This window comes from Neopelma chrysocephalum, unplaced genomic scaffold (assembly GCF_003984885.1).
Source record: "Neopelma chrysocephalum unplaced genomic scaffold, ASM398488v2 Primary Assembly neopelma1_80b, whole genome shotgun sequence".
In the NCBI taxonomy this organism is placed as follows: Eukaryota; Metazoa; Chordata; class Aves; order Passeriformes; family Pipridae; genus Neopelma; species Neopelma chrysocephalum.
Genome location: NW_020897742.1, coordinates 12476226 through 12503088, shown reverse-complemented (window position 1 = coordinate 12503088; position 26863 = coordinate 12476226). Strand labels below are relative to the sequence as shown.

At 39.2% G+C, this 26863-nt stretch overlaps 1 protein-coding gene across 1 annotated transcript in view; it reads right to left on the bottom strand.

The window, feature by feature from the left end:
- Positions 1-26863, bottom strand: part of MYOM2 (myomesin 2) — a 79077-nt gene that overhangs the window by 40558 nt on the left and 11656 nt on the right. Inside the window, exons 7-15 of the mRNA XM_027690192.1 lie at positions 19014-19102; positions 18883-18933; positions 18447-18611; positions 12525-12686; positions 10496-10637; positions 7840-8039; positions 7059-7112; positions 3431-3558; positions 456-639 (exon numbers count right to left, since the gene is read on the bottom strand). Of these exons, the coding sequence (XP_027545993.1) occupies positions 456-639; positions 3431-3558; positions 7059-7112; positions 7840-8039; positions 10496-10637; positions 12525-12686; positions 18447-18611; positions 18883-18933; positions 19014-19102 (1175 nt within the window). The remainder of the gene's footprint in view (positions 1-455; positions 640-3430; positions 3559-7058; positions 7113-7839; positions 8040-10495; positions 10638-12524; positions 12687-18446; positions 18612-18882; positions 18934-19013; positions 19103-26863) is intronic.

Here is a 26863-nt window from a genome sequence, read left to right as displayed (position 1 = left end):
GTGCCGCAGGAATTCTGCACCAGCAGTAATTTGCAGCTTAGAATACTAAGAAAGAAATTAAAGGCTACCTTATCTAGCTGAAACTGTAGGGAGTTAGGTAGTATATAATTACCCAAACCAGACAATATAATTATCTAAGTTAGCAATTAACCTGCATTACCCTATTTTTTTGAAAAGTCGCATTAATAGAGTACTGAAGAGTGAGTAACTAAAAATAATTTAACTTTTTAATGATTATTGTTTTCAGTAAGGGGACTTGTGATCATTAGGAAAATTTTAGAAAGTTTCTAAAATTTAGCATCTTGATCTTTTTGAAATCCTTCACAGAATTGAACACAAATAAAGTCAATTACTATTACTGTAGTTATATTAATCTAATTATAATGAGTTGTCTATTTCCATTTTGTAGAATATCTATAGTTTTTAATATTAATGTCTTACAATTAACGCCTTACCAACAGTATCTTGTGGTTGAATAGGTTCTGTGATTTCAGATGGATCACTGATGCCGTGTTTGTTTGCTGACAACACTCGGAAAACATATGGTTTTCCTTCTGCAAGGTCAAACACTGCATAGCGAGGAGATTTTACTGCAACCTGGGCATTGACTCTTTGCCAACTTCCACTGCCAACCATGGACTGCAAGAAAAAAAAAAAAGCTGTGAATAATTTCTCTGAACTGTCAAAAAATGAACATATTGCTGTGTTGCATTCTGTCATGAATTTATTAAGAGCTGTGAAAGAAGGATCGCTCTCAAATGCCTCACTTAAACACATGCAAATTCCCAGAGCTCATGCATTCCATCACTCTTCAAAAAGATCTGAATGCCTCACTGTCTCCCTGCCTGTCTCGACTTCAATACATGCACACTTGTACATACAACCAGCCTTCAGTCAGGGCCATGACTGTCAACTCTGACTGGTCCCAAAAGAACTACTCTCATTTCCTGCAAAACTCACTTGAACACCCAAAGATTTGGTATCAAGCAAGCAAGTTCTAATCCAAAATCTGCAGAAAGGTAGGGAAGGAAATGTTACTTTACTCACCACTTTATGTATTCCATTGAGTAACGTCAAGCCCCAAAAAGCATTTATCAAATGAAGTAATTACTTTTGAATATTCTCAGTGCAGCAGCTGAGCTTATCATCATCACAACTGCACATGGAGGACAGCCAGCAAACCAGCACTCTGAGACAAGTCTGCTGTCCCTTAGATTTCCCTCATAAACTGTTTGCGCCAATCAAAAATTAGTCATGGAATCTTTCAGAAATTTTAGTAAAACCCAAGTGCCCAATAAACAGCTTAAAGAAAATTTCTTTGATTCACAGAAAGATGTATACAAATTATGTGTTTATAAAATTTTGGAACAGAGAGTCTGGGAACAAAACCTGAAAGACTGTGATCTTCTTAGAGGAGGAACAGTGTTTCATGGGTGCTTGGAAACTACCTTGTTATAAGGAAGCTTACCATAGATAAATAATAAAAATATAAATGGTTGGAGTCCATATATCAAGACCATTTTCATAGATACTGAACCCACCTAGTGTTCTCAACAGAAAAAAGAAATATAACATCTATTTTCTTGATCATAAAAAGCTGGAAAATATGAAATAAACATTATTTTGCCACATATTTTACTGCATGACATGAAAAACATTAATTGTTGCATTTCATTTTCACAGAGAAAAGACTCAGCATCACATTTTGATCTGCAGTTTGATTTGATTTATCTGTTAAATTAATGATTTTAAGAGAACATAGCTTTATAACATAGAGAACTCATTTCCATTTCTTGAAGTCTCTACAAATACATTCTTTGTCTGAAATACAATAATTAGAAACTGTGCTTTTCCAAATTAACAGATGACTGTGGAAAGTAAAAAACAAACTTCATCTATGATCTGACTAATCTATTCATATATGTTAGTTACTTATATGCAGAAAGATTTTAGATTCAGGTATTAATTAGTATAACAGACCTTTTTTTTTCCCTAATAATAGCCTTTTAGTCCTCATTCTCACTTCCCCTCAGTAAGTTTGGCATTTAACTGAGACTTTTTTTTCATCGTCATTGATATGTACTGTTTCTGGAGCTATATAAAGTTATTTCTGTAAAACAAGCAAATAACATATTTTTGAATTCATACTTAGAACGAAATTCAGATAACCAAGTGTAGGTGTCCACTCAGTGGATTTCTACCTCTGAGCTATTTCTGCATATTCTGGAAATAACAAGGTATTTCCATGACAAGAGCTTCAAAATCCTTAAGTGTCAATATGCTTGAAATGTATAGATAAGAGCAGACATATGTAACTGGGAATAAGTGCAAGGAAGGTATGCTATTTTATTGCATAGCAAGAAAAACAAGATACTTATTTCTATGGAAGTTTTCATTACTTCTTTTGAATGTGAAAGGCAGAGCAGGAGAGATCATGGGCATGCATGCTGGAAAATTTAACTAATGTCTGGTCTTCACTTTGCGACAATTGTTCAACATCCAACAGGAAATGGAAGATGAAGAATGTAGAAATGAGCTATAAAGGTCTTTTGAAGTGGAGATTTTTCATTTGTCTGAGAGGGAAAAGACAAGATGGGAGCTGCAGAGAGATGAGTGACGTGAACAGAAAGACTGGGAAATTAACTGTGGAGGAATGTGCGGAATTTCAGATGTGAGAAGAAAACAACTTGTACAGTAATGGCCTGAGAAAAACCTGACACAATATTCAAGATGTAAATTGAATGTGTGGTAGTTTTATGGACAGGTTTAGTGTTTGTGGATAGTTAATAGGGGGCATATGGTAGAAACATAATTCATAAAAATTAAGTGTAGTTTGGCATGTAAGAGTTTTAGAGGTCAGGTACAAGGCCCATTTTATCTAGTGGGAAAACTTTGTAACAAGTTGCTGAAATCCAATATAACTTAGAAACCTGGCTCATGGATAGATTTATCTAAATTTTAGTCACTTAGGTGGGTGAAGAACAAACCTCTCCTACTGTGATCATGAAAGTCCTCTTTCAATTCAAAGTGGGGATGAAATTAGGAATCACTTTTATTCCTTGCTCTGCCAACTTTCTTTTAATACAGACAGATTGAAAATTTACAATCTTGCCTGTAGGAAACTCAAGATGTTTCTTTTCCTTTTTTTCAAACTGCTACTTTGCACAATTAGTTTGTTCCCATTTTAGACAACAGTAAGCAAATAGCACAGGGGCATCCTTTTCCCTGGACCTTGAATTTCAATGCTCATTAAATCATGCCATAAGATATTTGATTATCCATGCTTGTCTAATATCCCATTTCCAAATCCTACAAGGCCACAGAAAGTGTTAGTTTTATTGTTCATTCTGCAGTTCTGAAAATGGGTTGAATGTAATTGCATACAGCAATGAAGCACCTTACAGTAGAATGCCACTGCACAGTACAGTACCTTCTCAATGAAATACGTGAGTGGCTCCCTGCCACGGGGAACAGGTGGATCCCAACTGAGTACAACATATGTTTTGCTGATTTCTGAAGCATGTACATTGGTAGGAGGGCCTGGAATCTGAACATGCCCTGTAAGAGTAAGAAATGTAGCAAGTGTTAAACAACAGATTAACCCCCAGGGTCAGCACTCATGCCACAGCTATCTTTCTGAACTCCCACCCTGCAGTGCAATGCTCAGATATTAGGGGCTGTGACACTATCTGTGCAGTTCACTTGATCACTTTAATTAAATTTTGATAAATAATAACTCCAGTATTAATAGCTAGTTACTTTTCCAATAAAAGTTAAATATGCCCCCTGAAAATCTGTGCATTTGTCATACTTTTTTCTTTGATCACAACTGAATTACTTTGATTCGCTGGTAAAAAACCTACTCCCTATGTGCAAACACGAGATTTTTTGATCAAAAACAAAAATCTAAAGCATTATTATCAGAAATTAGAATAGCAAAAATATCTGGAAGGGAAGTACAATAAGGAGAAAAACACTTTTAAAACAAAGAGGAAAGTAGGAAAAGAAGCAGAACTTATTAGTGATGTATCCTGTAACATGATGGTATTACCAGCTGTATAGTCTAAAGCACTTGTAAAATCTATGAATCAGAGACGTAAAAATATGTCACCAGCCCTCTGGTGGTTCCAACAGGTAGCATGGCCTAATCAGACTCCTCTTCCCACTCATTCTGCAGGGTTACTGAGAATGTCAGACAGAACTTGTCTGCCCTGGGCCAGGCAGGAGGCATTCAGCATGGCCCTTTGTGGTCCTGCTCACCCACCACACTGTGAGAAAAAGCCAGTTCCATAATCTGAGGAATTACAATGGTGTAAAACAGCACTGGATAGGAGGGGTTCAGACCTGTGAAGGACCACTACACAGGCATAGCTACTCAGCCCTGAAGAAGCTTCCTCTTGGTAATAGGTCAGAAATAGCAACTTAGCAGGCACCTCAAATTATTTTATTTTTATGGCTTGTGATAGAGAAAGCAAAAAGCTTTGTTCTTTGAAGGTACATTTTTCTACTTCTCAGGCTAGCAAAGAGCATATATCCTTTAAATGCTCAAGATTTGACATTAAAAAAGAGAAAAATGTTTCAATAATAATCTCTAAATTGTGAAAGTAATTTTTTAACAGTTTATAAACATCTGTAGAATGAACCAGGTTCAAAATGTACACCATTAGCAAATTTGCAGATGTCACTAAGCTGGGGGGGAATGTCGACCAGCTGGAAGGCAGGAGGGCTCTGTAGAGGGACCTGGGCAAACTGGACAGTTGGACTGATTCCAGTGGGACGAGGTTCAACAAGGCCAAGTGCCGGGTCCTGCACTTTGGCCACAACAACCCCATGCAGTGCTACAGGCTGGGCACAGAGTGGCTGGAGAGCAGCCAGGCAGAAAGGGACCTGGGAGTTTGGATTGACAGGAAGCTGAACGTGAGCCAGCAGTGCGCCCAGGTGGCCAAGAAGGCCAATGGCATCCTGGTCTGGATCAGGAACAGTGTGGCCAACAGGTCCAGGGAAGTGATTCTTGCCCTGTACTCAGTGCTGGTGAGGCCACACCTGGAGTGCTGTGCCCAGTTCTGGGCCCCTCAGTTCAGGAAGGATATTGAGGTGCTGGAGCAGGTCCAGAGAAGAGCAACAAGGCTGGTGAAGGGACTCGAGCACAAGTCCTATGAGGAGAGGCTGAGGGCTGGGGTTGTTCAGCCTGGAAAAGAGGAGGCTCAGGGGAGACCTCATCACTCTCTACAACTCCCTGAAAGGAGGTTGTACCCAGGTGGGGGTTGGTCTCTTCTCCCAGACAGCTGTCAGTAAGACAAGAGGGCATGGTCTTAAGCTGTGCCAGGGGAGGTTTAGGTTAGACATTAGGAAAAAATTCTTTCCAGAGAGGGTAATCAGGCATTGGAATGGGCTGCCCGGGGAAGTGGTGGATTCTCCGTCCCTGGAGGTTTCCAAGATGAGACTGGATGTGACATCAGTGCTGTGGTCTGGGAACCACGGTGGTAGCGGATCTCGGAGGTCCCTTCCAACCCAGCTCATTGTATGATTCTATGATTCTATGATTCTATGATTCTATGATTCTATGATGTTATTTCATCATATACATTTCCTAATCAAAACCAGACTTTTTTTAAAGCAAACTGACCTATTCAATTAAAATTTATTTCTGTCAATGCTTTCTATATTTGATTTCTTACAACTATATTTTTTCTTTCAGAAAGGCACATGAATCAGCTGAGTTTAAGACAAAATTGCCAACATGCAGCCAAGAAATTTACAATAATCCTTCACAGTATAAAGTCAAAAGGTTTTCAAGTGGTTTTACATAACTAAATCTCAACACATTTTCTTCCGTTCTTGAAAAAAACAAAGCTACCGTACTTTGTAATGATATAACATGATGTTACAGCCTGCTCTCTCAGAACAGAACATCATCCTGCACTAAATAGTAAAACCATTTGTGATCTATGAGATCATTCTTTCGGAAATACTCTCAAATCTTGCAGATGAAAGTAATGATCTATATAAGCAGACTATATATTCATACTCCTTTGTTAAATACGCACATTCATGCTACAGAAATCCAACTACCATTATTTATGCCTATGCCAGACTGGCCATTTACTACCGCTGATCACTTTCAGGTGATCCTGAGAGCAGGAGGACATTCTGTGAACCCAAACAAGTAAGACAGTTATAATCTGATCCTATAATTTGATTCTGATCCTATAATATCCATCTTATATCATTTAGGGTGTCATTGTAAAAATAGAGAAATTTCATCTGTCCTCTCCATGCACTGGGGAAACCATTCAATGTCTGATTCTCCTTCAAACTACACCTGTTCTCAGGTGGTTTCCCTTTTAATATGTTATTATTGTAATTACAGCTTTATAACCTTTATAACCTTTGTGGAAGAGAGCAGACAGACTCTTTCTTTACTGCTGAGCCATTATAGATAACATTTTTGACAGTTTAAGTATAAAGAAGATCATTATTCAAGCCTAAAAAAACAAATCATCACATAGGGAAACAACTAAAATCAGAAGAAATTCAGACTTTATCTCAAAAGTTGGCAGTGATCTCTCCAGTTCTCCTGAAGAAAAGAGTATTTTGCCTATAACCTTAACCCTAAGAACAATATAGTTATTCAGGTAACTATATTAATTAAAGAACTGAGATGGAATGCATAAGTTTTTATGAAAATGGCAATAACTTGCTCAGATCATCAAAATCAGTCTGAAAAATCCTATATTTAGCTGCCAGAATGATATGAAGAAGGGAAATGTGGGCAAATGCTTTTAAATTCAGCTTAGCACTAGTCAAAGCAAAAAGGTGAGGACATGCTGCCAAAACATAATAAAAGTTGTGCTGTTGAGAGTGTGATGTTCTCTGTCCTTCCAAACCTCACCTTTCATTTGTGTTCTCTCAGCCTTGCAAGCCAGAATATCTGTCTTTATTTATTAATATAAAGACTTAACTCACTAAATGGATTTTTTTCAAGCTATGTTTCTAATTATAATGCTAAAATCCTGGAGCATAAACAGATGGATTGAAATTGTAGAAATGCTACATACCTTCAAGGTCATCCTTACTGATCACAATCTTTCGCCCTTCATCCACATGAATAGCTGTTAATCAAAATATTCAATTAGTTTCCTGAACTAGTTCAATATACTTACAAATTCTGCAAGTTACTGTTCACCACTTGTTCAAAAGCCTGCATACCTCCTTTTTTATATTGTCATTTTTGAAATCTTTCTCCAGATGGAGTAAACTCAAAGTTATACACTGATTTATTAACTTTCATAGGAAAACAGAGCATGATAAGACCTTACTATTTAAAGATGTGCTAAAAAGCGAGAGTCATAGGAACAGTAGACTTACTTAATCATAGGATTTGATTCTGGGACAGATTAGTAAACAATTGTATCATGAACTGGACTTGTACTATATGAAGAGGAAAGCATACACACATACATAAAACATACATAAAGGAAACAGTGCATATTCAACTCAGATATCACAGGAAACATTTTGGCAATGCCCTGAAGACTTCATAACTACTTTAATTCCCCTCTGAGTAAAAGGAACACACGAAACAGAAGGTGTGATATACAGAATCTGCACAGGGCTTTAGGACAAGGCTAAATCAATAAAACTACTCCCCAGAGCAAGCCAGCTTACTCTATTCATGGAGAAGTTCTCATAAGGCTACTTTGCAGTCTGTAAAAAGATATTCAATCAAAGGAAGAAATAAACTCTACTCCTTAGGTTAACTAAGCAAACAGAATCATAAATAAATATAAAAAAATGAAGATCAAATATTCAGCATCTGTTTAGCATTGCATAACCTACTTTGTGTTCTCTCCAGGTCAGCGGGGTCAAGTGCTGCAACTGGTTCAGAGGCTCGAGAAGGCCTGCTAATGCCAGCACTGTTCACTGCTCTCACACGGAATATGTAAGACCGTCCTTCGTAAAGACCAGTCACAGGATACTTGCAGATTTTTACAGGAGCATCATTGCACTGGACCCAGTTTTCCAAACCTACTTCACATCTTGGAATAGCAGAAGGCAGAATTTATCAGTATCATCTCAGAATAAATATGCGCCATCCTACACGACAGAAGTCATCCTCACTAAGTTGAGAAACTAAACCATAGACCTCATTAATGAAAGTCACGCACTTTTTACACTCTTGTCTGATCGGACAATCAGTTCCCACCCTTTTCATATTTTTTCATAATACAAAGGTCATTTTTCTGGTTTTGGTCACAGTTTTTGGTCTTTTCAAATATCTCTGCTTCCCTTCTGTTTGCTTCTCTTCCTTGTTCTAAAAACAATAATTTAATGGCTTTTATTTTTAACATACACCCCCACAGAACATACTGAAATTGCAACATTTACCTAATCTTTTCCATCTCTTCCTTGTCATATTATCAAGCAATTATATTTGTGCCTTTTCCTCCCAAAATAACTGGGCCACAGAGCGTAGAGTCACCAAGAAGCAGAGCGATGTCCTTATACTGGCTTCTTTCTGTGTACATATATGGTTTGTACCCTACTACTATAAACTTTGGTGTAGAAGACTACCTTTTGACCTGACAGTACCAGGAAAAAAAAGGGTCATGATCAAGGGCTCCTTGGCACTACAGTAAGGATATTGGTCATTTGAGACTGACCAGAGATGACAGTCTCTTGGGGCAGCACCCTGAACGACCAAGCAGCCTTTTCAAGAACAGCACTGCTTGCTCCACTCAGAGAGGGGCCTAGAAAAGGTGGCCTAAACAAAGCTCATCTCCACCTTCACCCAGTTGGTTAACCGCAGGCCAACGGGCATCTTCTTCCAATGCGGTCACACAAAGATCAAAAGACAAAGGCACACACCTGCCTCCAAAGGTGTACCTAAATTAACTCTAGCAGCTTGGAATATCAGAACCATGCTCGATTCTGCGGATAGTGGATGTCCTGAGTGTCGTTCTGCCCTAATTGCCCATGAACTGGCTCATCTCAACATCGACATTGCTGTTCTCAGTGAAGTTCGCCTTCACAAGAAAGGCACAAATATTGAGGCCATGTTGCTGAGAACACAGCTGTGTTGGGCAGGGCACGTCTCCAGGATGAAGGACCACCGCCTCCCTAAGATCCTGAACTTGCCACCGGCTGCCGCAAGAGAGGAGCCCCAAAGAGAAGATACAAGGAACTCCCTGAAACAACATCTCAGCCTTGGCCATATTGATCAACATAACTGGTCTACTCTGGCCTCCAATCGGGAGGTCTGGAGACACACTATCTTTAACGTTGCTGATGCTTTTGAGAAAGCACGCAGGATCACTCTTGAGGAGAAAAGACAACACAGAAAGATTTGTGCCTTGCAGAATATACCACCTAAGGAGTCTTTCTGCTGTGCCTTTTGCAACCGGACATGTCTATCTCTTATTGGCCTTTTTAGCCAGCAATGCGCTTGCAACAAACGTGGGTAGAGCCCTTCCCAAATCTTCGTTTGCGAAGCCTAGCCATGAATCCAAGCAACATGTCAAAAGACACATCTGATTAAATTACACACAAAATAGGTGAAATACTCCTATAATCTATGCACTACATAAATTGGATATAGATGGTGGAGTCCCTAGGTCTCAAGTTAATTTCCTCATACTGGCTGCCACTTATAAACCAACATTTTCCGGCAATTCCAGACAGTTACCACTGAACTATACCAAATTACCAGGGTATCAAATAGCAATGGGCTGCAAAGGTTGCTTTTAAGTGCAGAGCAGTATACATTATGGAATCATATCAGCAATGTTTTTGATGACAGTTTCAGACATAAGGGTCAGATGTTCTGCTCTGGCTACAAGGAGCAAGCATGCACTTCAGAGGAAGAGACATGCAAAACAGTGCTTGGATCCCCTGTTGCCCAGTGTCTGCACTGAGCTGAAAACCCAGCAAAGTGCAAAGACGACTGAAGGAGAGAATACTGTCATTTTGATTTAAACTACCAGCTTCTGGGAGCCCAGGCCTTGAGCTCCTGATGTACTACATTTAAGACAGAAATAAGAAGATAATGTAATAACTCCTAGGTTTCAGCTTTTGCAGTATACAGATTAAAGAGACTAAATTTAATTCAAGATGCCCATGGATTCTAGCTTCTATAAATTAAATACTGTCAGGGCTCATTCCCTGATTCACCCACATCCATACTATTGAACATTTTAAGTGTCTGATAAAATGTGTCTGCCTGCAAATGATTACTTGGAATGGCCTCTGGCCCCTGCTAACTCCCGGACTGTGCCCAGAATTGCCTGGGAAAGCATTAGATCATCTGGCCTAAAAGTTTGCTGGGAAACAATCTAGGAATTTAACACAGTGTGTAACTGAGTTTCGGTGCCAAGGGTCTGTAAAAATATATCTAAAAAACACATGCATTGAAGGATATAATGGTAATTTTTTTCTCTTCAGTGTACACACGTTTCTGGCAACTAAGAAAATTAAATAAATCCTAATGTTTACATACTTGTCAACAAAATATCCAATGACTGGGCTCTCACTGGTTGTGTTCGGTGGTTTCCAGGTTACAATTACATAGTCTCTGTTAGCATCATGGCATTTAACATCCATCGGTGCCCCTGGTGCTCCTGCGATCAATGCATCGGCATCTGGACCAAAAAAAAAAAAAAAAATCGGTTTTGACCCTGACTTCTCTGAAACACATTGTAAAGGCAAAGGGAAGATTTCCATTTCATTGTGCTATTTGTTTATACAAATGGAAGCCCAAAGATTTCATGACATACTAGTTCACTGCAATAATGATTCAGGACCATAATGTATATATACTCAGATAGATAAAAATGTTCAGGGATATTTTGGAGGGTAGAAAAGCTATTTAGGCATCAAACACCTATTACATTTCATGAGAATTAAAATCCTAACCCACACATGTGTTTTTGATGCTCTGACACACTGAAAGCTGTGGCTCAGTGTGGTACTGAAGAGACCAAGGTACTCAGTAAAGAACATGTAGCTGAGGAAAATATCTCTCCTAAAGAATAAAAAATTTGCAAACTCCTGGGACATTTTGAAATGCTAATTTTTGTTTATAGTTTACAATATCAACAGGCATAAGTAATCAATGTTCCATTTTTAAGATACCCTTCTGTGGCTTCATTTTGAAAGATGTTGACTGAAGTGGACCCGCAACTCCTAATGAAATCTGCTAACAGGTAAAGTTCTCTCCCTTCAAAGAAAGGTTTCTATAACAAAAAACACCCTGTATGTCGTCTAAATTTATAAAGTCTAATCACAATTATTTGTGAAGTGGTTTGTGGTCAGTATCAAATCACAACATACATGAAAAAAGTCAAGAGAATGGCCAACAGAGAACACTAGAGACTCTAGAAGACATAGCTCAAGACCAGGGCCCTGTGCATGCAAAGGGATCAAACACAGTATAAAATGGACAATAGAGGTACCTAAAATTGACTCATCACTACAACAAAAGATTCTAAGAAAATTATTATATATTAGTGGGTCTTTTTTCACCAGGGTACTGTGTTTCTTAGAAGGTAACTTTGAAATCGAAAGCTTTAGCAAATTGTTTCCAATGACATCAGGGCGGAAGAGTGACTTCTTCAAGACATACTGCAAAGCTGATGAAGCTCTTGCACTTGTCCTGTGAGGAAGCTGGATTTCAACCTCCTGAACAAAACATTCATGCCCCTCCACCCCATACAAGTCTGGATGGCACTTCCAAGAAAAATAAGGTCTAAAATTAATACAGCTACAATGGCTACAATGGCTTAAGTGGGGCTGTTCCAGTTTGCCACCATTAAAGATGAAAGAACTGCTCAACCAGAGATATTTTCATCTTTCAATGAAAAAAATATGAAAGTGAATACTAAATTCTGCCCACAGATCCATGCGGAGGCTCACTCTCACTTCATTGGAGCTGTGCTTGCAAATAGGATGGAAAATTCTGACCTTTATTATATTTTAATAGATTTACCTCCTTTCATCTCTCCTTCCTTGTGAAACCCGTATTTGTCAGTGAGCTAATTTCTAACTTCGCTTCTTTTCTCTCATTATTGACATGACTGTAACTAGTATAGTGGTGGGAATATTTCTTTTGCTTTCTCCTGTATATACCCCTAAGGCCAGGCACAGGGTATGAGAATGCCCAACAAGGCCCATTCCCAATCTCTAAAGCTAAAATCATCACAGTGAGCACTGATATTATGCAAAGATGTTTATTTCCTACCAGAAAAGGAGATGGGAAAAAAAGAAACAAGCTGTTTCTTCACAAGAATGGTTTTCCTGATTCTTCGGAAACAAAATGTCCTCAGGAGCATGTTCCTCTTGAAGCTCCCCATTCATGTAAGGTGACTCTTTTTTTCTGGTACAGACTACTATATACAAATCAAATGACTATGAAATACCACAGGGCTGGATTTCTTTTGTACTTCAGCCATTACACAGGATTGTTTAATAAAACTAACCTTTATACTGTTCTTTTTAGTTTCACCTCAAGAAGCAGATTAAAAGTTTACCTTTTACGAACAGGTATGCACTGCATTCACTGATTCCACCTCTTGTAACCATGCGCAGGGTGTATAAACCTTCATCATCTTTGTTGAGATGAGTAAAGGAAAGAGCTGCCTGGCCTTCTCCAAAATACAGCTTCGTCCACTTGGAGTCCTTTATCAGCACGTCTGGAAGAGAAGACCCATCAGGCACGTTACTGTACTGCCGGGACACCCTATGTCCTAGTGCAGTCCTCTGGTAATCAGGGACACAAATTAACATTTATGCCAGTTTTATTCAGAGTGATTGTGCTTTGACACTATGAAAACTCTACAGAGAGTAAGTTGCATCTCTCTGAACTTATTTGATCAATAAGCTTTAGAGAACATGAGGCCTAAGACTACCCCATGCAGTGCCAGCAGCATAATTCCCATCACTATAATTTTTAATACATTGAGAGAGAAAAATATTATCCACATTTAGAAACAACAACATGAAAACCTGCCCTACCCTATAATGAATGCAGGGTGGTACTTTGTCTCATTTTTAATAAGTTTTGCTTCCTGTTCGGGTCAAATGTCAGATAATTCAATTTCTTCCTCCAAATTTAAAGACTAGATTCCAGTTTGATCTGAAGACTGCTATAAATATATACCAAACTTAAAATTTGAAGTCATGCCTGTTGAGCAGTGAATAAAATTAAATTTAAATCTCTCAAAGGTGAGAGGTGGTGACCCATGATTAATGCAAATTAATCTGATTGCTTAGTGAAACCAGAGCAAAAGAAAGAACAGGAAATTTTATGTTAGCCAAGAGACTTTCTCACATCATCTTTTTTAATAACCGATTGGATTTTTTTTTATTTTTAACTCCCTAAGACCTATTACATACTAATTTATTGTAATCAATGCAGGAGAATTGTATATAAAAGAGCTGAATATCTGTGAATGCCTATTATTCTATTGTTTAAATACATTTTGGAGCAGACACTCAAACAATTGCAGAGGAATCAGTTTTCCCACCTACTAACTGAACTGCATAAGAAGGTATAAAAAATGGCACATATTCAGATAATAAAGCATCTGGAAGACTGTGGTGGGGGAAAAAAAAAGTGTTTTTTCCCCCTGGAGTTAAAAAAATGGTAACCCCCGAGGGGGTGGTGTCCCTTGGGGTTGACCCAATCAGCGCTCCTGCAAAATATAAACATATCACAACCAGACCAGAAAAGAAGGTTGATGAGGTAGTTGTTGGAAGAAGTGGCCATGTTCTGAAGCCACGAGGAAGGGGTCAGGAGCCCCGTTGGGGGCTAGGCCCCCCCCAGTCCCAGCTGGGGGGGGCTACAAGATCTTGGAACAGTGTTAAACTGGGCCGAGTTCTGTAGCTGAGAGCTGGAGGAGTTTTCTCCACTGTGAGCAGCAGCAGGAGATACTGGAAAGTGGCAGCAGAGCAGTAGCAAGTGGAGAGACTGTGGCAGAAAGCCAAGAAGATAAGGAACAAGCATGCAGCTAAGCAGAGAGACACAGAGAGATGTCTGAAGGAGAGAGAGAGAAGGCCAGCAACAGAGCAAGACTAAGCTCTACCAAGAGAGAGAGTTTGGGGTAAGAACTGAATCAAAACTCCCCAAAACCCCTCTGAGACCTCCCAAGTGGAGGGGGTGAACTCCTACTGGATGGAAGTCCTAAAATGCAGCATGCACAGGAGAGACGAGCTAAGAAGCTCAAAGACGTCCCGGAGCTGGACCGGGACGGCCAGACGGAATGTGGAGAGGGTGACCTTGGCTCCCCCGCTGCTGCTGCCAAGCTGGCAGCTGAGACAGAGCACAGGAGCTCTGATAGAACTCTTGAGGCAAAGACTTTCAGCTGAAAGCTGCCAGAGACGTTCTGACTCAGAGGTAAATCCCCTGAGGAAGGGACTTTCACGAAGATGCCCCTGCACTTCGTGATATGACGTGGTGAAGTGAGTTTTGTCCCTGCTGGCAGTCCACGGGTGAGACCTTCGCTTGGAGTCGAAGGGCTGAGAGGGGTGAGAGGAGACCCCCTTGTGTGTATTGGAAAGAGATCCAGCTACAGCAATCCAGCTACAGCTGCTGCACGGAAGAGAGAGACACTGCTGCCCTGAAAGTGGAAAGGATCTTTCCTTTTCCCTTCTGGACTTTTGTTGGAGGGAGAAGAGACCTGATCCAATGTAAATACTGATTTATCATAGGAGAGATAGTTAAGATTATGTATATGATGTATTATAATATTTATTTGTGTAGTTATTGTAATATAATCCCCTTTCCCCCCATATTAAGTCTTGTGTTGTGTCTGGAAAACCCATCTCACACTGGGATGAGATGTGGGAGGGGTGCTTGGACTCAGGAATTGGATTTTTAGGGTCTCAAACCACGACAAAGACACACCGCTAAAACTTAAAACGAACACATGTTTAGGTGATTATACAACTTACTGTTGTATGAGAAGCACACAAAGTAAATTCAATCACGTTCCTTCCCACGAGATCCTTAAACATGAGATCCTTACCTAGAAAATTTGAGTGTCCCCTTTCTGTCATGCATGGCTCAATGGTACTCAGACTTCGTGTAGAGAGACATGAAATACTTTAAACCAAATTAGAAAAGATCTTCCCCTAGAACCTTTAACAATGCATGAGCTCTGCAGAAAATCCTGAAGAAAAAAACTGAAAAGCACTTCTGAAAAGCAGGTCACTTATTTAGACTCCAAACTAGAGTGGAATGGTAGTCACCCTGGTTTGAACATAAGGAAACTGTAAGCAAGCCTGTAATGTCTATTAAGGCCAGAATCATCCATTTCCGTGCTTTATGTGTCCCCGAGACCAGAAACTGAGGAGGCAATTGAGTTTGGTAAGAGCAGAAAAACTTCCCTCCCTCACACAACGCCAAAGACCCACCAGAACTCAGCAGATGCTCTCTTTTTTTTAATGCAGTCTGGAGGAATGACTTTCTAGGAAGACAATAAGAGTAAATTTTGGAGGCTACAATCATATTTAGAAGTTCTAATAGATAAAGTATTCATACACCTGACATCACAATAATACTACAAGTTCTCACTACTGCACTCAAATTCACTGTCTATTTATGTGTTGTGCTCCGTTACTTCTCCCAGAATTTACCAAAGGACAGATCTGCAGGAGACTACTAAACCGTAGAGGCAGTGGGTATCAAGCCTCACAAGTCGTTTTCAGTACATGAGATAATTTCCCTAATACATTACTCTGATGAAAGTTCATACAATGAGTGGGGAACTACTATACACTGAAACTTCTTTTCATCCTGTATTTTGTTCCTCTGAAACTTTTGCTAAATTGTTCACTCTGTGATTTTTCCCTCTGAAGTCAATTGTTTTATTCTAGATTGCAGTACAAATGGCTGCAGAATGCTGGCGCATATAGCTTTATAGTGTTTATATTACATTAGAGATCAATAACAGAAAGTTCCTGCTAACATCTGAACTCATATCCAGATTAGATATAGGTTCCTGAAGTATTATTTTGACTTAGTTTCAGTATGTTAAATTGTTCTTTCATTATCTTAAATTGTTCTAACTGAGCCATGAATAACAGACATCATATTCATATTTGTCAAATCCCAAATCACTTTAGAGGATTTGATTCAGCCAACTTATATGTCCCTAGGAGTCTAGTAGACACCCCCAATAAGGTTCACTAGCGTGATGCTTATTTATGCTAGAAAAACACATATTTCTCCTGTGTATAACTATCAGAAGTAAATCATACATATCCATCTCAGGACTTTAGCTGCTATTATTTGATTAACACTAACTGAAAAATACAGAAAAAATACAGTTTGTCTTAATGCAAGAGTATAATTAAATATTATCTCTCAAAAGAACCAAAATGCCTAAAGCACACGATGTTAAACAAATTATTAACCTTCTCATTGCTTACATTTATGCATTGCCTCCAGCTCTCAAGAAACTCAACACAGGGATCTGTAGCATATAACAAAGGTTCATAGTGCATGAATTCCTGTTGTGTTTGGGAACAAGTTCTGCCAGTTGATGCACTTGTACACCTCCTGGAAATATTGTGATCCATGCACATGTAACGAAGGACAAATCTAAGCTTTTTTGTAATGCCTTATTTCATGTAACATAATGGGATGTAAAATAATGGGATGAAAACCTATTGGCTTTAAACAGACCAAGTTTTCATCTCAGGTTTTCACGAAGAAGGTAAACTTAAGCAAAGAAGGGGGAAAACAAAGCACATAATATTTTTACATATCAAGAGGGAATTATCTTGGTATTATGAAGACACAAAGAGAAAGGGCCACAAGCTTTTGTTCACCTATCCATAGTGCAAGAAAAATCCATGTTTGATGAAAAGTGGAACAATATTGGGCATCCCTTGAAAATTAGCAGTTCTTCAGAGCTGCAGTTTCAAACCAAAAATTTGAGAGGCTTGGTACCTTGAGAAACTGCACCCAGTAGGAGACAAAGTAAAGATACCCTTGAAAATGATGGCTCATCTCACAGTGAGGTGAGTGATTATTTGTAGTGATTAAATATCCCAAAATGTACAGTGAAATCCCTGTACACTTCAGTGGGAACAGAATTTGAATTCAAGGATGAGCCTTAGATTTTAGGTTATTCACCAGCAAAAAAAAATTCATTTTTATTATTTTATATTTATTTTACTAGTATTTAATAGTTCCATCACAATGAAGTATCCACAGTGATAGATAAATAGGAATGGAAGAGTAAGTAGCAGTTTGTTTCCTGAAGGATCACATATGAATCTAGGTAAAACTATAATGGACATGAAACAAAAGGCATAATGAGCAGGAACGAAAGCATCCTTTTTCTGATTTTCCTAATCTTGAATTCTCTTGTCTTTTCTTGTCTTACCAATCCTACTGTCGTTTCTTACTTTATTCATCACAGTCCAAATATCAGTCTTGGGAGGTCGTCATTTTCAAATGTGGTCTCTTTGGGGAAAAGTCTCACCATTCGGTGAGACAGTGGTGGATTTGCCATCCCTGGACATGGCACTTAGTGCCATGGTCTAGTAACCACAGCAGCGTTGGATCAAGGCTTGGACTTGATGATCTCAGAGGTCTTTTCCAACCCAGCTGATTCTATGATTCGCAAATAACCTCGTCTTTCCTTAAATCCTCAGGAAGAATAATTATTTTAGAATCCTACGTAGAGATAGTGAAAAGTGGTGAGCTAAATATCTACAACAGGCTGCTATCCATTAAACTCCAAGTAGCTAGTTTTATGTTTTAAAACCCTTTTCTGGTGCAGTGAACAAACATTACTCATGCAGGGTTTGTGTACCATCCACCCGAGCATACAATATGTTTAGTGATGTTATTTTCAGCACTTCCTGGTAAGACTGCTTCACTTGGTGTAACATAGTTTTTCACTGACAAGAGAGGCAGGGAAAGCAACCTACCAACATGGCTCATAAACAGCAGACCACAGGCATGTGTATCAGGCCTGGCTTCTATAAGTGTTCCCTAACTATATATTAATGTGATTTTAATATAAAACTCACAATAAACACTGAAGCAAGATGGAAGTGGAGACCCATGTCCTTACCTCAGTACTTTAGACTTCAATTTACTGCCCTATGAGTACCCTTCTGCTGCGGTCAGAGTATTCTACTATAAATCAAAGTCAAATCTGAGAACTGAGTTTGGATCTCTACCTAATCAGTAAATATGATAAATATTGGTGTTATCAGATAATATGAGGTTACCCCCTGTTGCTGTAAATGTGTGCTCAAGAGAATGTCAACCTGGTCACTTAATTGAAAATGTACATATATAAATTCTAGTTAGACATATTTGTTTGCTCTATTCCAAACTTAATTCTGAGAATACGATGTTCTAAGCTTGACCTGTGTTCTCAGTGACTCCTCCAGCATTTTACGGGTAGCTTCTATTCAATGTACTAACTTACCATCTCTATACCACTCAGCACGAGGTCGTAGTCTTTTCAACTCTGGAGTGATCAACATAGAACACTTCAAGGTCAGTGTTTCACCTTCAGTTGCAAAGGTGACTCCAAACTTCTCCAGAAACTCGACATCAATGTGGGTGAAGCAAACTTCATACGAGAGAGGCACTATGAATGAGAAAATTAAAACATGCTTGAGTAAAAGTAAATTGTACTTGGCACAAAGAGATTACTGTCAGATTTGAACAGTAGATGGAGCTTTCTGTTAGACTCAGTGCTCATCTAGAAATGCAAGAGCATCATGCAACAGCTCCTAATGTAACTGAATGCTTAGAAGGCAAAGTCAGAAGAAGTAAGTTGTATGCAGTTTTCTCATCTGCAAAACCTTACTCTGAAAAGAGTGCATAAATTATCCAAGCAAAGAGAAAAAAAGGCTTACAGTGGAAGGGCATTATCCCAGCAGGATGAGGCTCTTCATCCTCTCTGAATCCTATAAATAAGCACACAATAAACATTCAATGGCATGAGCGTTATATTTCTTTATTGTTCTAATTATGAAGTAGGACTTACTCCGCACAATCACAGCACAATTAGTTGATGCCTGACCATGGACATTTGTTGCAACTGCTGAATAGGTAGCAGAATCATCAAAGTCAGCTCTGAAAAAGGGAAGGAGGAAATCAGATGTCTATTTAAGCAAATAAAAATTCTCTTAATAATTGATATTACAAGCCAAGCTATGTCAATATAAGGAAAGTGTATAAAGCTCTTTACTGGTAAGGAAAGTGTATAAAACTCTTTGTGAGTGTCACACAAGACATTGATGAAAGACAATCAGAAAGCTGCTACTCTTCTTAACTGCAGTTTTATCACAGCTTAGTGTGCAGCCTGCATTAACTTGAGCAAACTGAAAATGACCTTTAGAGAATGATCAAAAGGAGATAGTTGGAGAATGCTACTCTGGCTATTCCCTTTCTGTGTGTAATGTTCTTCCTTAATCCATCTTGCCCTTCTGCCACATATTTTAAGAAAGACGCATGGAAGAAAAGTAAATGTGATGCTTGCAGAAATTCCTCCATCTATGGTTTTTCCCAGATGGCAGATACTGGTATTTTTTGTCTCTCATATCTCTTAATCCAGTGGAAATGATAAAATAACAGGAACACTGACCAAAATTATGTGCATAAATGATCTGGTTTGTTATATTTTTTAGCCAGAAAAAAAAACCCTTTACTGTGCAAGGACAACATAAACAAATACAAAGCAAAAAATAGTTACTTTGTGTAAACTAGGACCCAGTGATTGATTGTCTCACTTACTACATCCTTCCTTGAAGAGGCTGTTACATTAGCAGATATATGGCCAGATGTTAAGATATAGGTACAAACTTTGATGCCCCAGTTCTTTTCTTATTTAAAATGGAGTCCACCAGGAATAGTTTATTTAGTAGTATATATGGTGGAGGCAACTCAAAAATTTTCAGTTATGAGATACAATATTGTGCATGCATGCACTTAGCTTCCCCTCAGAAGAGCAAATTTGTGTCTTCTTGGCAACTGCTAGATGAAAGGGATGAAATTATCAAAGACCTAGTGGTTAGGCCTAAGATTAGGCCACATTACCGAAAAGTCTGCAGCTGGGTAGGAATCCATACTACAGTTTGGATAGACACAGTAAGTCTGAAAATCAGTTTAAAAGAATTAAAATCATAGAATGGTTAAAGTTAGAAAAGACCTCTTAGATCATCAAGCACAACCTACAACCTAGCACTACCACCATGTTAGACCACTAAATCATGTCCCCATGGGCCATATCTACACATTTTTTGAACACTTCCATGGATGGTGACTCCACTTGGGAAACCTCTTCCAGTGTTTGGCAGCTTTTTTGGTGAAGAAATTTTTCCTAACAGCTACACTAAACCTCCTCTGGTGCAACTTGATGCCATTTCATCTCATTCTGTCTCTTGTTACTCGGGAAAAGAAACTGACCCCCACTTGGCTACAACCTTCTTTTAGGTAGTTGTAGAGAGTGATACCATCTCCCCTGAGCCACCTTTTCTCCAGGCTAAACAACTCCAGCTCCCTCAGCAGCTCCTCATCAGACTTGTGCTCCAGACCCTTCACCAGCTCCACTGCCCTTCTCAGGACCTGCTCCAGCACCTCAATGTCTTTCTTATAGTGAGGGGCCCAGAACTGGACACATGCTTCAAGGTACAGCGTTACCAGTGCCAAGTACAGGAGTACAGGCCAGCATGTCCTTGGCCGCCTTGGCCACCTGGGCACACTGCTGGCTCGTGTTCAGCCGGCTGTCAACCAGCATTCCCAGGTTCTTTTCTGTCAGGCAGCTTTCCAGCCACTCTTCCCCCAGCCTGTAGCTCTGCATGGGGTTGTTGTGACCCACGGACAGGAACTTGGTCTTGTTGAACCTCATACAATTGACCTCTACCTGTTGATCCAGCCTGTCCAGATCCCTCTGCAGAATCTTCCTACCCTCCAACAGATCAACACTCCCACCCAACTTGGTGTCATCTGCGAACTGAATGAGGATGCCCTTGACCCCCTTGTCCAGGTCACTGAAAAAGATACGAAACAGAACTGGCCCCAATACTGGGGAACACCACTTGTGACCAGATGCCAGCTGGATGTAACCTCATTCAGCACTACTCTCTGGGCTAGATGTTATTTAACTTTTTCTTTATTTTTTCGTTTTTATGAAGAATTTTTAAAATATACAATACCTGTTCACAGATCTATATAGAGCTTAACTGATTCTGGACTTGTTTGAAAGTTGTCAGACTTAACAGCACTTCTTTGCATTAACTTTTTAAAAGAAAAACGCTTTTTTTCTATCCCAGTTTCACACTATTTAACACTTGTGTAATAAAAACGCCAAAAAACAATGTAAAACTGCAGCACAGGCTTTTTTCCTAAGGCATGTTATAATGTCTCTATACTGAAATGTACATAGTTCATGAATTTACCACAGCCCACTATAGTGTCTTGCTATAATATAACAAGTTAACAGCAAATGAAGCAGTTCAAACATTTCTTACAAGCAGGGCTTTGCAGAATTAACTGCTTCAGAACTGTAAGATATTGTCATCGCTCTGCACTATATCCTTAATTTAAGGATCTATATATAGAATATACAATAAATAATGTATAAATATACTATATAGTACATAGTATATTTAATAACATATGTATCAGCAAATTAAACAGCATTAGATCATTCATCCTCAGAAATTGGATCGTGATCACGCTAGTGTTGATGTGCTAGAACAGCCCTTGGCATGCCTTGGTGTGCTCCAGCTCGCCAAAAGGATTCCCACACACAGCTCAGGAGATAGTAAGGGAACTTTTCCAGAAAGCAGTCTGGATGTCTAACAGCCCTGTCCTGAAGGATGAGAGAATTAGCCTATCCCATGCCAGTAGGTCACTGTGGCAGAGGATGTCTCCGATTTACTCTGTCAGGCAGAGCCCAGGAGTGCATTTCCTAGGCACTGGTGGCAGGTATATGCTATAGCGTGCCCTGCAGGCCTTGTCACCAGATAAATGTCCTATAAAGGCTTCCTGCCCTTCCTGCCCACTCACCATCCTGCTAAAGACCTACAGAGGTGGCCACTGTCTTCCTACCACCTATATGTCCTGCAGGGTTTGCTGATGAGGTGCCGATCCATCCCTGGCCTGTACATGAATTAGACAGCACAGAGCACCCATAGCATAACTGAGTGATGAACATTACACCACCATTGCTGTATTAGAACATTCCCTCACATAAACAAAGCATTTGCTTCTGTCAAGTCCAAATTAACTGCTCCTTAACATTTTGTTGTTGCCATAGAGTGTTGATAACAGACAGAAAATCAGCCTAGCTTGACTGAGGTTAACAGTGATTAAATCTCACTTTAAACTAGTCATCATCTGCTTTCAGTGTTGGTTTCATTTTCCATCAAAACAACTGATAAAACAATTCATTTCTGTAAGAATTACACAGGATTTAGGATCTAAAGAGCAATTTATTTTTTAAAAAAAGGTGGCATAAAAATAATCCAGAAACTAGAAAAACAGTGTTATGAACTAACATGAGATCCCAGACTGAGCTAGACCACTCAAAGTGTCAGAAATTTAAAGGTGTAATAACTGAAAAGTTGTCTCTCTAAAATGGAGAAGCAGAATGGCAGATATCTGACTAACTTTTCAAATCGATATATATCTGTGCTCATCTCGATCCCCTCCCCAAACTTTTGCTCTCATAAGGAACAGTAAAATACATCTTTTCATGAAATCTTTCTGTTTGTGATGTGTCCAAGGTAAAAAAAACAAAATATGATCCTAAATGTCTCTAGAACAGACAGGAGATTCACAAAAGTGTTATATCTTTAGCCCAAAGAAACTCAGTATCTGAAAGGAAATATTTGACAAAAGTTAGTGATAGAATTATAATTAATTTGCTCAGGGAGAACATAAGAAAGAAGTTACTGACCAAATATCTGACCACACTGTTACAACATCCATGTTTTTTTATGAAGAGAAATGAGGTACTCACAATTATGATGAACATATAAGTCAAGCACTTTCTGCTATTTAAGAGGTCGTAACAACACTACCCATTTTCTAGAGGTTACTGCTTTGAAAGCAATTTACAATTCTTTGCTATTATCACTCACCTGACACTCCAGGAGAGACATAAACCATCTTAGATAGCCTAGTACTTACTGAAATGCCTTTAAATCCTATACTGGAAGGGGGTTTGTGGGTAAGAGCTAGACAGTACTTTTGTTTAGTGCCCACTCTGAAGAAAGTTGGACAGGATGGCAACTTATATAAAGTTCTGATTTTCCTTTTGTGCCAGATAATGCTCAGATTGAGGATTATCCTAGAAATTTTCTATTTCCCTATATGCTAAACCCCGTAGATTTCCTAAATTGCACTGTAAAGTGCATTGAATCAAGACCAGTTAGAAACTACATTTGGAGTATCTGGGAGGCAAGGTGTGGTCTCTCTAACAGTTGCTCTTGCATCATGATGGAGAACGTGTTTTCCAACCTTTACAAAGGTCAGATAAAATATGCATAGAGTACATTTAGATAGCATGAAGTGTGAGTCTAGAGCTGTATCTGTCCCTAGATACTAATACTTTTTGTGAAAATTAAATTGCTCTGAATCCACATGAGTTTCTGAAGTGCTAATGTTTGTGCGGGTAATATTCCCCAGGCAGATACATCTATTTAAAATGCATATATTCATCCATTTGCCTAGTGTAGATTTAAACACGGGAGTTAAGATGAAATAGCATTTTTACCTGAATTAGAACACAATTCAGCGAATGTCAAGAACAAGAGGCAGTACGCAGTAAATTGTAGAGTTAAAAATGCTTCCTTTGAATCCCAATGGCAAAATTTTCAATGTTAAAGCTACATGACATCAAAATGTTGATATACTCTACAGAATTGCCATCATATGTGCTGGTTCTCCAGTCAGACTGAATCTGACTGATTCTTTTTTTTTGGATTTTGTATTTAGGGAAGAGGGGACCTTTGTTATGAGGCAGCCACTTCCTCAAGCTCCCAGCTACTGCAGCTTGTAGGGGGCAGTGACTGACAGGTCAGAAGGTCACAGACCATTTTATTTGGGAGCTGTTTGCATTTCAGCAAGGAAAGAACAGAATGCCATTCCTGCTGCCTATACACTCACTTCTACTGCATACCTGCAAAACCCACGGAGCTGCAGTTAATCACCCATCAACCCTGCACAGTTCAAAGGCTCTGCGGGCCACGCCGGGGAACTGCCTTTGCCGCAGCGTCTCTGCTGTACTCTGCTTCCACCTCCAGCAGGAGAAAGGGCAAGCCTAGCTCTCTCCCTCTCCAGATTAAATCATCCCAAGCCTTTTGTGCCTAATCAAACTAAAATAGCACTGTACTGACCGCACAGTGTCATTTGTTAAATGACAATAGTTAGAAGAGAAGGTTCATTCAATTTTTAAGCTTTTCTTTTTGAAGCAGTTCTGGTGGTGCTGAGGACTGGAGTCTGAGGGTTGGCTCTGCCTGCTGCCAGCAGGTGTTACACTGCACTCTGCTGGCTCTGCCACACAGTTCTGCAGACGCAGCCGGAAACATTTTCTGCTGCAATTATATGCACTGCTTAAGCTGTGCCTTTATTAAACAGGAAAGGAAGAGGGCCCTAATAAAAGACAAAATACTGACAAATCTTGATCCCTGTATATATGAGACTGGGAAACCACACCATGTTGATAGTCCTCTGGAAAGTCAGATGTCCTTCCCTGCTCCTTCTACCATCCAGCTCAGCTCACCCTCCTGCTCAGTGAAGGGTGGGGATCAGGAATACCTCCAGACAGGAGCATACTGCTCTCCCCTCTGTGTGCCAGCCAACATAGCAGGAAGCAGTCATAGTCATTCACAGCTGAGTAAGGCTAAGTGATTCATTTAAGAAGGCATCACAGTAAAGAAAGATACAAAAAAAAGCCCAAACCTGTTCTAAGCAAGTATCAGCAACTAAGAACTTTAAAAGGCCATGATTTTTAATTATTAAGATGTAAACTAAGGCAGAAAATATTTTTTAGCTATGCCGTAAAGCGATGGATCATTCTCATCTTGACTACTTCTGATACAGAAATCTTTTCTATAATGCTTAAATTATGTGGGATAAAGAAGTCTCAGATATGTATGAATCATTTCAACTACCAGTTACTTTCCCTCCAAGGATTCTTCACAGTCTCCTCCTAATCACCTATTAGATGTGAAACGAAAGATAGGATGAACCACTACTGCAATGCATATAATTTCTTCTATAACTATGAGATGTGCAAAAATAGAATTAAACTCCAAACCTCTTTTCTTTACTGCTCAGGAGACATCTTGAGCTCAAGCTCGCCTTTGAACAAGTCTAAAAGGAGCAAAAAACTGACACTGTATGATAATAATAGCTCTGAATGCATGCAGAAAATGTGGTAAATTGAGCACAGAGCATCATAAAAATATGAGAGAGAGAAATTAAAATTATCTGGTTAATGTATAGGCTTATAGGCACTGGAGGACTGCAAACAGTGGGGGATGAAATAGTGTCCTGTTACTACTTTGAGACAACAAGGTGACGTTAAGGTTTCAGTGCCTCAAGAATGTTTCCACTGGGATCAGGGAATACTCTTTGTAATAAATATCACACTTGCATAAGAAGGAAAAAGTTCACTCCCTGAGCTTTGCTGAAGTGCTAGAAAGGTAGCCAAGAAATTCCAAGGCTGTTCTGAGCGGCTGTGGATCAGATGTCATGCAGCTCAGCACTTTAGTATGAACAGCTGAGAAGAGCACAGACGTGGATAGGAAGAAAATCTCAATGGTTCCACCTCTTAGAAGAGCAAATTATTCATAAAATACAAAATATAAGTGCACAAAGATTTGTACAGAAGATCCAGAGTTAATTGATAAAGATTTATATAAAAACATTAATAATTTTTATATTTTAACCACTACCTATACATCCACCGTTTTCAATACAAGATACATTTAATGTTAATTATGCACTAACAAAATGTTCTTCCCTTTCCTGCATGTTCATTTTGTCTTTTTGGCACAGAAAGTACAGCTGATGGTCAAGTTTTGAAATATAATAAAATATCAATAAATAAAAAAAAATTACATTAGAAAATTTAAATGAATAAACTCTTTAAAACAATCCCCCAGTATTCTTTTAAGTGGAGAAGGGAAACCTGAAGGAGAGCAGCCAGGAATCTTTAGGTGGCAAAAAGACCACACTGCCAGACAGAATGAAAGAGAAATGGAGCAACAGTCTCTGAAGATAGGAGCTCGACTGAATATGAAGGAGTCTGCATGAATACTGGGTCTGGGATTACTAAGCAGAGGTTGATGATGGGTGCATGTGGGAACCTGAAATGATTCTGTGGTATGTCTGAATATGTCTAAAATATGGCTAGGTCTGAATAGTTCCAAAGCTGATTGTCGATATTGTCTACACGACTGATAACCAGCAGAGAAAAGAGATAAAAAGCACCAAGGGGTTGGAAGCCATTAGTACCCTTCAGCGTGATGGTTACAGATGCTCAGAAAGAAGCATCAGTACTAATTCTTCTAAAAGCTATTGACTCCCAAAATGTCACAAAGGAATCTACATACTAGCATCCAGACTTACCAAGCAGTTCCTTATGGATGTTGACCAAGGGACACAAACAGTCACAGTCACTCACCATCAGGAAATGACCAAAGCTTCATCTCCTGATTGGCACTCACACACATCCAGACAAAAGAGAGGGTTTTCCATTTTCCCTCCTGAAATGGAGAGGATTGCTAGAGGACAACCTGTTTTTATCTTCTAACCTCCTATTCTTATCTTCAAAAGTAATGTTGGTAGGAAGAATCAGCGATGTTGACACACTTAATGTAT